Below are 14,008 nucleotides of genomic sequence, written 5' to 3'. Positions count from 1 at the left end.
AGAGTATTATTATTCCAAAATAGATTGTTTAGAAGAATGCTAGAGTTCCTCCTAAGTGCCCTTTATTGATTATTGGATTTTTTTAATGTCAATTCAATTTTTAATTATATTTCAAAATTTATCAAATATATATAATAAAATTTTATAATATAAAAAATCATTAACTGCCACTATTTTTCATCACTATGATTACTTTATACATTAAATATATACTGGTCTCATTGCTATCCTAATTTTCTCGTTTTTTACTTTAATTTCACATATTTTCTTAACTTTAATTGTACTTAACCAACATTAGCAGTTTTTAATAAGCTGTTTATAAACCCTAATGTTTATTGACTAGTTTTTAACAACCATAATTTTGATATTTTACATAGATTTTTCAATGTATATTGAAAATCCTAGAATTCCATGATTTTGTGTTGTATCTTGAACAAACAGCACAATACCACATGTTTATTACAGAGGCGACATTTTCTACCTCTATTAGGTCTTATTAATTATTGAAAGTACCTGAAGATTAAGATATGAATTGCATAATAAAGCATTAAAAATAGGGCATGTATATTGGAAACAACGAAATGCAGAAACTTTATTGCACAACACACACAGGACCACACACCTCTCTGTCCTTTTTATTGTCTTCACTATGCATCCATCCTAACAACTAGAGACAAGGACAAGACTAACCCTTGCTCTATTCAAGATCTTGGGTGGCAATTTCGGGTAACGGGTCGTGTTCGTGTCAGCAATCGGGTCGATTTCGGGTCAACCTAAAATCACTTAAAATTGAATATAACCAAAAATTGAAGTTATTACAAATGAAATTCTAGTTTCGGGTCATTTCGGGTCCATTTCGGGTCTGTCGGGTGATTTTCGGGTCACTTTCGGGTTTCTGTCTCAGTAAATCGGGTTTTGGGTTGGGTCGGGTTCGTGTCGGGTTTCGGGTCGTGTCTGATATTGCCACTATGCCAGTAAGCAAAGCAGACACTACAAGGCAGCCTACATGCACATTGCATCATGACTGAGTTTATTCAAAACAACATAATATAATAAGAAAACTGCAAACTGCATGCATGCATGGTAACTCTGCATGAGCTTCATTAGTTCCAGAATTAAGCTTTACCCTGAAATCGGATCTACGAGAATCGAGGTTATCATTTCTTTGGTGAGGGTTGAGGAATCTGTGTATCCGTCATGCCCGTTAGCATAAACAAAGAACGACACACGAGTCAGATTGAAAACTCTTTCAAGCAACTCCTTTGGAGGTGCTTCTGGACGGAGGCATTCCTCATTCATATCTTTCCATGCATTTAAAATAGACTTGTTTATCTCAGCATAAGCAGTTTCTTTTGTAACATCATGTGTTTTCATGTAGCACTCGACAGCTGATGATACATGTGGTCTCTTTCTTTCAATCTGTATAATATGAATAAAATGGAGGATGATTAGTACCAAACAAGCAAAAACTACTCCTACAATAAGTATTAGCATTGTACCTCATGTCCTACAATGTCGTTCATGAGTCTAGCAATCCCCGCTCCAGCTACAAGAATTAAGGGATCTTTAGAATGCCACTCGAATGCTTCTCTAGTGGCAACGTCACCCATTAGCACGAAGCTTGAGACCGCTAGCATTTTGATTCCTGCAGAAGTATTTGCAATACTTATGTACTCCTCAAACGTTGGGATGTATTGGGCCTGAAGCCATTTAGCTTCGTGATGATATACTCCTACCAACCTTTTAAACTGCAAATAAAATATCAACACATTAAATATTGAATATAAATGATTTTTATGCATACAACACTTACAGCTTTTTTAGCATAATCAACGCGGTATGTTGGTAGTCCTTGCTTTGCCGTCACCTCTTCGCCTTCAGCAAAAACATCCAATAAAGGTTTATAAACATGTTGCATGTACTCTGGTAGCTGATCTAAGATACTGATATCCCATCTGTAGAAAATAAACTTGTTTTTACTTCAAAATTTTGATTTATTTACACGTCAAAGTACAAAGTTCTATCTTGAATAACTGATCACCTACTTATCAATTGCATCAGAGAGCTGCAAAAGCTCTTCGGGGGTTCCATAGACATCATATATGTCATCAATTATGGATGTTAAACAGATAACTTTGGTTGCAAATCTTCGGCCTGCAGCATATCGGGGTTCAAAGTACACCCCGCATATCCAAAAGTAGCATTCCACAACTCTATCTCTTGCAAAAGGAAGCTTTGTTGTGAAATCAAGATCTTTCCACCACCTGAAATTTATTTATTCACTCCAGTGAATAAAATTATATATATCTTTTCTACCCAAGACTAGAGAAATGAAATCTAATATGTTGATATTAATTACCTTGTGACATAACCTAGCTCCTCTTGATGAACCTTTTGCACTAGGTTAAAGTCACATTTTGCCATATCCAAGAGAACTTGCTTATGCCAATCAAATTTGTGGTAGATTGGGATGTAATGACTTGCCACCATTCTATTGAAACTCTTACGCAGGGGATACTTGAGTGCACGACGAACAAGGTCTGCTAGTGGAACATTTGCGTTGGAATTGAGATAGGTATCAAGTTGAGAGGTAGTAAATTTCTCAGCATCTTCTAGTATATTTTCTCCATGCACTTTCAGTTGTGCTGCTTCAAACAAACTCAGCATTCCTCTCACATCCTTAGCCAATTTCTCCTCGAACTTCCCATCCCTGTCCTGGAATTTGGAGAATACATCTACGTATATATACAAAAAAAATAACACAGATATATATGTAAGTGGAACTTATGCCCTTTTTTTTGTTAAAATTTTGAATCTGGATGAAATTGTTCACCTACCAGATGAAACATTATGCCCTTCTTGTCTAAGCAAGCGAAAACTTAGTGCAACATCATGTAAATTATCACAATTCTTTGTACCATAATATTCAAGAAAGCTATCCATCAAGTGCTGTAATAAAGTTTCAATCTCAGTTTCAAAGTGGTAAGACAACCCCAGACGTTGAATGTCATCAATTAAGTATATCAACTCTTGTTGAGGCGTGTCTCCCACGGTCAGCATCTTCTTCACTTCTTGTTTTAGCAGTTGGAGCTTTTCGTCCTCTTTGCAGTCAGCATCAGATTTCTATTTACAGAAATTGGTTATATAGCAAGTTTGGTACATATTAATCCATTTATAACTTACATACATGTTCATATAGAAATTTATCTGTAGCATATATACCTGAACAGCAGAGTTAGTGGAGGGGAGGAATTTGTCTCCCCATATGCTTGGATGAAAACCTGCTGAATTACGACCGACCATTGGACAAGGACCAGTTGCAGCGTTAACATACATAGCCATATCTAAGGAAACTTACTATAAATAAGATAGCAAGATGGACTGATGGACTGTTGATATCCTACAAACTTGTTATTTATAGTGTTTACTAAGGGTTTGAACTTGTTGACATTTGTACTTGTTAAGAACACTTTCTCTGAAAATAGCAAGATGGACCCAACTGATGAACAAAGTACGTAATGGGACTAACATATTTATAGTGTTTATTAATACTATATCCTGGCCTATTCCAAACTTATCAATCTACTAGAAGGACTTCTGCACTTGATAAGTTTAACATTTAAAGAAGTTTTAGCCTCCCTCTGAACTTTTGTAAAAATGACATGATATGTTACAAACCCTGTGCTAAATATGGTAAAGTGATCCAAATCTTTTTAAGATGATAAACTTATGTAATTATTTGCATTTGGTTACAATATTTAATTTTGTTAATAACTTTTATTATTATTAATAACATCAAATGATAATAGTAATAACTTTTAATTAATATGTATTGAGGGACTAACTTGTTTATATCTAATTTAGTCAAGTAACCAAATTTTGACCAATAATCATGTACATTATATAATTAAGAAAATTTTAAAAAATTATATAATTAGAAATTATATTTCTTTCTCTCTCTATAAAAATATATATAGTCAAGCTCATGGTGTTGGTTATATTTGTAAAATTTTTAAAGACAATATTTCATGTCATTTATTCCACAAAAATTTTCTATACTGTATTTATAACAACTTAAAATATTAATAACATGTTATTTTTAAAATAGAGTCAATTAATATAATCAATATTCAATATCCTACCGGTTCAATAAATTTTATATAATATTATTTTACAAATCGAGTTTGACCAACCCCTTCTAGATGCTGTTACGTCACGATATTTAATATAAATGTTGGTATGAGCGGTTGATTAATGATCTTGTGAAGAGGAAATAATTGTAGAGTAATACTACATATCTCAAATTTTTTTATCAAATAATGTGGCATACAAGTGAAAAATTCTGGTTGGGAGATTGATGGGGTCTCCATTCATAAGACTAGAAAAAAACTTGGATTAGTTTTTAGATAGGTACTCCATCCGTCCCATCCATTTCTTTACACTTTCCTTTTTGAGGTGTACCACCCAATTCTTTACATTTCAAAACTTACCAAAAATAGTCAATGGGTCCCACCACTTCTCCACTTTTCTTTCCTTTTCACACTACTTTTATTCCACTATCTTCTTTTTATACATTAAAAATCAATGGGTCCCACCACTTTACCCACTTTTCTTCCTATTTTCCATTACTTTATAGATATTTCTTAACCTCCGTGCCCAACCCATTCGATAAGAAATGGGTGGGACGGAGGGAGTAGCATTTTTCATAATTGTATGTACTTATTATTGAATTTTATATAAGTGAACATTAATCATAGTAAAGATAATGATTTTCTCTAGTTGGCTTATTCTACCGGATGACTCGATCGGTTTATGAAATATTGACATAAATAGCCATGTGTAATAGGACACTTTCGTTGAAGATGGCAAGACGAACAAAAATTTCCTACAGATAGTGTTTACTATAGCAGGAACTTGTTGACATATATGTATGTTTATTTCACGTCAAGTTATAACATCTTGGTTAGGGTGGGTGACTATCTCTGAATGAACACCTGAGACATGTCCCTACACTCTATGATTAAACAATTTTCTAAACTTTGGAACTAACTTTTGTCCAAAAAAAATCGTTATAATTGTTGCGAGATGGTTAGTTTCACCGAAATAGAGTATTACTGTTATCGTTTACTATATACTCCCTCCGTCCCATTTATTTGTATATAGTTTCCTTGAGACGTCCCACCAATTATATATATACCAAAACTAGTAAACTTTTATATAAAATAATATTACCCCAACTACTTTCTTCCGCTATCTCCGTGCTATAATAATATAAACACTATTACACCCGCTACTTTCCTCTACTATCTAAAATCTATTATTAAATATAAATGGGTCTCACCACTATACTCACTTTTCACCTAACTTTACTCATTTTTTACATTTTTTCTTGGTATCCGTGTCCCAACCATTTGCTATTTGTGCAAATGGCTGGGACGGAGGGAGTATACAAGTATTGGCATCGTAACATCCCTCGTCCATCAGTTAAAACGTATTAGCAAAGCAACTAAGTAATATACACCAATTTACTGGCACTTCTACTCTTTATTTTAGCATATTTTTAGTTTTATCAAGTTTAGTTATCAACAGTTTTATCTTAACTCAAAATTTATATTTTTTATTTAACTTTGTAAGCATGTCGACTAAATATTTTAGTATTGTTTAAATTGTTGTGTACTTAATTTGTTAGTATCATCTTGAATTTTATAGCAACTTGAAGAATTAAAGTAATTTATGCAGGTTGTGTTCCTCATCTCTTGCATGCATTCATTTCGGTTTTTGCTACGAGAATTAATGAAGTAAAAAAATAGGGTTTTTTTCATAAATATATAAGAAAAAGTAAATTTTTGCAAATTTACTTTTCTCAAGAATAGCTATTTGCAGTTTTACTACACTAAGTTTCTAAATTGCAAAAATACTACATCTCCCTTCTGCAACTGAATGCAACCACATGCAACTATGACATTTGAGAACTGGAACCTGAAATCAAACATTCAGTTGCATATGAGGTTGCATTCAGTTGCGTCGAATGCAATCTCATATGCAACTGAAAACTGTAAGTTACAATTGATGTATGGGTGCCCCTGGCGGGGCCATTATATCAAAATAGAATCAACTGATGCAACCTCATAAGCAACTGAATTTTTTTAGGGTGGGGTGATATTGTGGTGGATTTGGGTTGCAGGCCCCGCAGGGGCAATATTCAACTGAATATGCAATCTCATAAGCAACTAAATGCAACTGGAAACTGTAAATTACAACTGATGTATGGGTGCCCCTGACGGGGCCACTAGATCAAAATATAATCAACTGAATGCAACCAAATGCAACTGAATGCAACTAAATGCCTGATTTCAGGTTCCAGTTTTCAAATGTCATTTTCGACCTCATCCTTGGAATCCATATATATGGATTCCAAGGATGAGGTCGAAAATGACATTTGAAAACTAGAACCTGAAATCAGGAGTTGCAGTTGCATGTGGTTGCATTCAGTTGCAGAAGCTCAGCGGGTCTCAACGGGTCGCCTAGTGACTAGATTTTCAGAATATATATATATATATATATATATATATATATATATATATGGATTCCAAGGATGAGGTCGAAAATGACATTTGAAAAGTGGAACTTGAAATCAGGCATCAGTTGCATATGAGGTTGCATTTAGTTGCAGGGGGAGGGGTAGTATTTTTGCAATTTAGAAACTTAGTTTAGTAAATATGCAATTAATTTAGGAAGATGGTATTTTTGCAAATAAGATCCTAAAAAGTAGTATATTTGATAAATTCCCAAAAAAATACTGCTAAACATTTTTTAGTCGCGGCTTGGACAGTTGTATGTTGTTGTTGACGTTCTTGATGGTTCGTAAAGTTATAAAACTTTTACTCTTAAAAATTGTGCTCGGGAGTTTTTTAAAAAAATAAAAATAAGTGAAAATAGATAAAATTATAATATAGTTTCGATTTAGTTGGTGACATACTTTGGTGTGAACAATTACCAACAAAAATTTGGATACCAAGTGGTGTAGGTGGAGCTTTCTAGATTTCAGAACCTTAAGTAAATAACTCGAATTATTTTTCTACAAAAATAATATATATCTCAACTATTATGTCTGTTCCAAATTTATAAATTTGTTCCTCTGATATTTCTTTTTCTTTTGCTCAGATTTCTAAAAAATATATATATATATATATACTCGTGAAAAAACATTTCCAAAAACATATTTTTTATACTATTACTGTATAGAATCATTCATTTTTTTCACATATAATATTAACATGTCAAAATGACATGAAAATATGAACATTCATCGATATTATGCATGTATAGGGAATAATACACCACCAGTACACAATATTATTATTATATATTGACTATTCAGTTATGAAAATATATAGAGAGAGGGTTTGCTATAAGCGGTTGATCAATAAAGAGTAAATAATTGCATTTAATTACTCTTACGTGATCTGAGAAATGGTATGATTGTGACTTAAAACCTTTTTTTATTAATTTTAAATTAAAAAAATGTTTATTGTTTTTAAATTGAAAAAAATGCTTATTATTTTAACTTGAAAAAAGTGCTTATTGCTTTTAATCAGAAGAAATTTTTATTTTATGTGTTTGGATAAATTTTTTGGAGTATACAACTAATTATTTAGTATAAAAATTATTAATATAATAATAAAATTATATTTTAAAATGTAAAGATTCTAGTTCACTTATTCTGCCGGATCTTACCGACTCTTGATGTAGAGTTAACGTACATAGCTAGCTAGCCATGTGTAGAATGAGCACACTTTCTTTAAAGATGGCAATATAAACACTTTCTTTGCAAATTGCATAATGAAGAAAGTTTTTTTGCAAAAGTATCTACTAATAGCTAGGATGAACTTGTTGACATTTATAGACATTTATAGCAAGCACTAGAACTCTAGAAGGAAGGGCAGCAAGCACTGGTGTTTAACATGGATGCCTCCAATGACCCAGAGCAACTATATTATCATATTACTAAAAGTACTAAGTTAACTTTTATTTAAAGAATAATGATATCTTCCCTCAATACTACTATTTATTTATATTTATTATTTAACATAGGGCTGGCTATTTATCGTGGAATTGGCTGTTTAAAAGTAAAATTGAGCCCCCCAAAAATATAAAATTATATTTTCATATAAATTTATTTTGTTATAAATTATAAATAATAAATTATATAAAAGTAATGTTATTTATATTAATATAAATTTAATAAGAACAATGTTATATTGAATAATCTATTTTTACAAATAAGTAATATTATATTGTATATGTGATTAATTGTTTACGTTATTTAATATATATAGTTAAATTTAATGATTATGAACATTAAATTCTTATTAGTTATTTACATAATATTTTATACAAAAATTAAATATTTGAAGATAAATAATTAATAAATAAACAATTTATTTAATCAAATTAAATACTATATTTAATATATATAGTGTTTATCAAATTTGAGCCCACTTTTTTTTGACGAAAAGCGAAGAATTTAATAAATAACTGAAATCCAGCCGAGACAAACCCTCAACTATCCAGCCGAGACAAACCCTCGAACTGTCGATTACAACCTGATTAAAAAATGAAAAACGAGCTAAACATATAACCGCTTTGTTTTCAGATCGCTTAACAAATAGAATATTTAAATTCTTTAACTAAAAAGTATTACAATCAAATCTATATTTGTAACTTCTTCTTAAAAACGTTAGCGAGACCCATAACAAAACACACGTATTAATAGCCCCTCTTTGAGGCTATGTGCAAATGCACATACTCCACTTGCACATTAATAGCTGGCTCTGATTTAACATATTATTTTAGTTTTCATATTAATTATGTGTCACTATATTATTTAATAACTTTTAACGAATTTGGGAAACTAACAAAAACATTTAAAATTTTATATTTTTTAAATTTATTAGAACAACGTTTATTTTGTAAGACTATCAAAATTGAAAACCTAAAAACCTCTCATATATTTGATGTATATATATATACATGGTGACCTCTCATTTAAAATTGAAGGGTTATTGAAAAGCTTTTACTATGTGACATGGTGACATGGTGACCAGTTTCTTGATGAAATTGAGAAGCTTTGGAGCACCCTAAATATTAATATAATAATAAAAAAATATTTCAAAATACTCATGAACCTCACGAGCCAGATAGTTTATTTTTTTGACAAATACGAGCCAGATGGTTTAAAACATTTACAGAATAAAAAACTTCCTCTAGAATTATATAGAGTTTTTGCCCTTAATATGTTCTACTTCTTTTTTTTTTGCTAAATTCAATAGCTACCTATAATTAAAATCAACGTCACATTAGTGTAACTAAACTTTTAGTCTTGAAAAATAATTAGTCTTTCATTTTTATTGAACTCCAATAAAATTTCCTGTACTAAATGCATCTTCAGACCCTCATATAAACTAATTTGTACTAATTTAACCACTACAACAAATCTGGCTATTTACGACGAAAAAGGAGCGCGTAAAACCTACGACGGACGAGCAGAACCGTCGTATCATTTACCGCAAACATACGACAAATTCCAGCCCCTTTATATTATAAGTTGTGCGTAATAAAAGTTTGGCGCTAACAAATAAAATAGCAATAACTTTCTCCCACACGATGAAAGTTGTCATAAGTTATCCATTGTAAAATAGCTATTTGTGTAAATATCTAGAACCGTTGTTGGTTGTAAGTTATCTGCCACAAGTTTAAAAATGCAATACTATCTATTATCCAAAAAATTAAAATTAAAATAAATATTAAATCCTCCTAGATATATCCATGTCGCAACATAGCCGTCGTAAGATTGCTCTTTATGTAAATACCTACAAACTTCCTAAGTTAACGATCGCAAGTTTAAAATGCAAAACTAATGAAAATAAAAATTAAATCCCTTGTACATTTTTTTCATCGTAAAGATAGCTATTTGATGTAAATACTTGGAACCGTCGTAAGTTAACCGTTGCAAGTTTAAATATGCAAAATTATCTACTGTCCAGAAAATGAAAATAAAAATTAAATCCCGTAGATATTTTTTGCCGTAAGATAGCCGTCATTAGATAGCTACTTATATAAAGAGCTATCTTACGACTCATTTGTTATGACAAAAAAATATCTAGAGTGATTTAATATTTTTTTTTTGGATAGTAGATAGTTTTGCATTTTTAAACTTGTGATGAATATTTTACGACAATATCAATTTTAAACTTGTGATGGATAATTTACGATAGTTTTTGATATTTACAAAAATAGCTATCTTACTACTGATAACTTACGATATCTTTATCACACGAAAGAAAGTTATTTTTATTTTATTTGTTAGCGTCAGAATTTTATTACACGCTATTTATAATACGGCGGGGCGAGTATCTGTTGTATGTTTGCAGTAAATGAAATGACGGTTCTGCTAGTCCGTTGTAAATTAAGTGTGTCTTCTCCATCGTAAATAGTCAGTTTTTTGTAGTGTAGATCAATTGATGCATAAAAAGATTAATTACAGACTCTGAAAGTGAGTATCTCGGAGATGCTGAGAAAACGAAATGGTGCATAATTGATTTTAATATAATCATACGTTAACATGGATAGCATCATCGATTCTTTATAATGTGCAAGGTCTTAAAATGAATAAAATAGTAGCTGTAGGTCTCTCGGTAATTTGATAAGTTGACTTGATAAACAAAGTAAACAATTTGCAACTATGAGCGAGATAAGAAACTCTGAAAGTAATTTACAGAATATGTTACAGGAAATCTGAAAATGTATTGTACATGGAACATGGAGAGAAAGTAAATACAAAACAAAGTTATTAACATAATGCAAGGTAAACAAAGTACACTTAATGCAAGGTAAACTGAGGAACAGCGCAGCTGGAGTTTAGACCTTAATTCTGATCATGAGATATTACTATCTGAGTTGAGGTTGGGACAATGGAGGCCTCTTTTTTTTTGTTGCTCTTAGCCCTCACTGTTTTAATTGTCCTCACAGTGTAGCGACAAACACGAAAAACAACCACCAATACGGCAATGACCATCAATGCCAACCATGAATATAATCCGATTCTAACTGTTGTAAGTGTTCGGTGATTCTGATTATATTTGGGAGTGGTGGCTCTAACTGCAGCCTCGTAGGCGAATATCATAGCCGACAGAGTTATCCACATTGATCCTCGAATAGACCAAACGAAAATCCTCTGCTTCAGGCTCGCCCCACTCACATACAAAAATATTACACTTAGAGCAGCTATAAACGAGATTGTGTTAAATACCCAAAATGTGTTACTCACAGACGCGTAGAAGTAGGCGAGAAGGGAGCTTCCCGGTGCAAGAAAATAACTAAAATACCAAGGGTCACTGACAGAATAACTTGCGGCATCCATTGAAGCAACACCACCGGGAGGGCTAATAGCCGATGTGTAAGCCATTGCGGCTATGACAGATGCTGCTACCAGTAATGTCTCATCTCTTGTTTCCATTTTGTCCTGAAAGATGGTAAATTTTCTCACCTTCTTGGTTATGTTTAACAGCTTATTAAAGGTGCCAGTGCCTACTGGTTCTTCTTCCATCTTTTTAGTACCAGCTGAGACCAGAAGCTTCTTAATTTCCATGGATTTTGCATCTTTAAGCATCTCCTCTATTGTGTCCAAAGCCGTGAGACCTTTCCTATTTTTGAAATTGACCTCGGCTTCACTTCTATTTGCTACCAGGTACTTTACTATCTGCATGATATCAATTCAATCATCAATAATCGTTAAAATCAACTAATACTTAACGACTGTTTCAAGTTTTTCTTCAAACTGTTAGTTGACTGCAAGTTAAATCTAGTTGTGTGATCTGTTTCCAAACTTTTTGAGTTCAGTAACCCAACTGTAAATTGAGTTCAGTGATCTTTTTACTTATTAACCCAATTCAATTATCACTAAAATTAGTTTAACTAATGATTCTTACATCAAAAACTTCTCAGCTAAACATAAATTTGTACCTGCATACGTCGTAAACCTGCAGCATAATGCAGAATTGTGTCACCTTCCTCATCTTTCACCTCCGACAGATCAATCTGGTTCTTGTCTAATATAAGAATCAGAACATCCAAGCGGTTATACATAACACACATGTGCAATACCTTATCGAGTCCTTGATCATTAGACTCAGAGTCGGCTTTCATCAACACGTCAACACAATCATATTGGCCATTCATCACAGCCAAATGGAGAGGGGTCCTTTCGTCCTCATCAGGAACACTGCACATTTTCTCATTGTGTACCAACAACAGTTTAACAATATTCGCGTATCCGTTGGCAGATGCCAAATGAAGAGCAGAACGACCTTGTGAATCTAATCTGTTTGCAAAGTCAGACTTATGAGAGAGAAGAACTTCAGCAAATTCAAAGTGACCTAACATGGAAGCAAGATGCAAGGGTGTTTGGTTAAAGCAAGAAGATATCGAAACTCGAGCAAGAGTGAGTTCATCTTCTCGTATGAGTGCTTCCAGCATCCTTACGTCTCCTTTCACACATGCATTGTACAGCTTCTTCTCCACTTCGGTATCCATTGCTTGTATTTATCTGCATATATTAAATTGAAGATAAATTTTACTAGTAACGCTGTGACTAGGGTTTTGGCAATGCAGATATACAGGATTAGGGTATTAAGAATCCAAGTTTAAGATTATCGGATTGTTACCTGATCCAAGTATGAAGACGAGTTCAGCTGGCTATGATCGAGAGCCAATAATATTTCTGATGCATTCCTATCGTGCTCTGGAAGAACATTTAAAGGGTCTTAAAATGAATAAAATAGATTTATTTTTGTTTTTTAGGTTTAAGTCAACTGCAGTAATGCAAGATTCGTGGAATACGGACAAGTTGCCAGAGAAACTATTAAGAAGGTAATGCCACGTGCTCTAAATTTATTTATTTTTAAATTCTTCACCCAATGATATGACAGTCAAATGAAAGATTGTGATTAGATAATTGATATATATGGAAGGGAGTCTCATCGTTATTGAAATGAATACAAGCAATCAAATTTCGACACATCATTTGAAAAAAAAAATTAGGACAATTTTTGAAGTACGAGCAAGTCCAAGAGTGCCTCAAATTGTGTCCTAAATCAAAATTTAAGGCATTTGAAGCAAATGAGTGCTCCAACAATGTTCTAGTGGTGCCTTAAAACACTAGGACATCTCTCAAATGCCTTATTTTTGAGGTACAAGTATGCATGCCCTAAATCATTTCTACCAATAAAAAATTAGCTTTCTCTCATTTCAACACATCTCTCTCCTCTCTCTTTTTCATTTCCCTCCAACAATAGTTCAAATATATTATTATTTTAATAATAAGGCACAAGAATAAGACATATTGTTGGAGTTGGTATATTAAAATGATGTTCTAAATCATTAGGACACTATTTTTTATTATATTTATAAGGCAATAGCTAGGACATTGTTGGACTTGCTCTTAGCATTTTTCCAAAATAAATATTACTCCTCCGATCAAAACTCAAAAGTAACTTCCAGTTGTCTTTGCTTAATTACGTTTTCGTAATGTCAACTGGTGTAACGAGGAATACGGAAAACTAACGTGCCTGGCAGGTATGAAGAAGTGGCACAGAAAGTAAGTCAACTGGTACCGTGTGGAGTGATGTCACTACAATAGCGTCACTAACCCTTGCATTTATATTGGGACCGTTTGGCTGCGCTTAAAATAAATGATTTATTATTTAAAATAAAGAAATAGATTATTAATGAAAAGTTGGTTTGGACTTATAAGTTATTAAAAGTGTTTGAATATATATCGATTATAAGTGATAGAAGAAGCTAAATCCCCAAAATAAGCTAGGTTTCCTAACTTCTTTTTTGGAGCTTTTAAACTTCAATATAAGTGCTTCTCATAATCAACCAAACACCTCGATTTAAGCAGAAGTCGACTTCTATGTCAAAAAAGCCAAGAAGCCCCTTTGTCAAA

General features: G+C 32.5%; 2 protein-coding genes across 2 annotated transcripts; both read right to left on the bottom strand.

Moving 5' to 3' along the window:
* Positions 1-540: 540 nt before the first annotated feature.
* LOC108211322 (sesquiterpene synthase 2-like) lies at positions 541-3,530 on the bottom strand. The gene is made up of 7 exons (XM_017382887.2): positions 3,223-3,530; positions 2,838-3,123; positions 2,360-2,735; positions 2,046-2,264; positions 1,814-1,955; positions 1,500-1,748; positions 541-1,419 (listed from the first exon to the last, which is right to left on the bottom strand). The coding sequence occupies exons 1-7, from the start codon at positions 3,340-3,342 to the stop codon at positions 1,123-1,125; spliced, it is 1,689 nt and encodes a 562-aa protein (XP_017238376.1). The 5' UTR covers positions 3,343-3,530; the 3' UTR covers positions 541-1,122.
* Positions 3,531-10,752: 7,222 nt separating this feature from the next.
* LOC108212931 (ankyrin repeat-containing protein ITN1-like) lies at positions 10,753-12,797 on the bottom strand. Its single transcript, XM_017384643.2, has 3 exons — positions 12,726-12,797; positions 12,025-12,607; positions 10,753-11,761 (listed from the first exon to the last, which is right to left on the bottom strand). The coding sequence occupies exons 2-3, from the start codon at positions 12,592-12,594 to the stop codon at positions 10,928-10,930; spliced, it is 1,404 nt and encodes a 467-aa protein (XP_017240132.1). The 5' UTR covers positions 12,595-12,607; positions 12,726-12,797; the 3' UTR covers positions 10,753-10,927.
* Positions 12,798-14,008: the final 1,211 nt, after the last annotated feature.

Source organism: Daucus carota, chromosome 3 (genome assembly GCF_001625215.2).
Source record: "Daucus carota subsp. sativus chromosome 3, DH1 v3.0, whole genome shotgun sequence".
NCBI lineage: Eukaryota > Viridiplantae > Streptophyta > Magnoliopsida > Apiales > Apiaceae > Daucus > Daucus carota.
The sequence above is the reverse complement of the archived record's forward strand: the minus strand, read 5'-3'. Positions and strand labels throughout refer to the sequence as shown.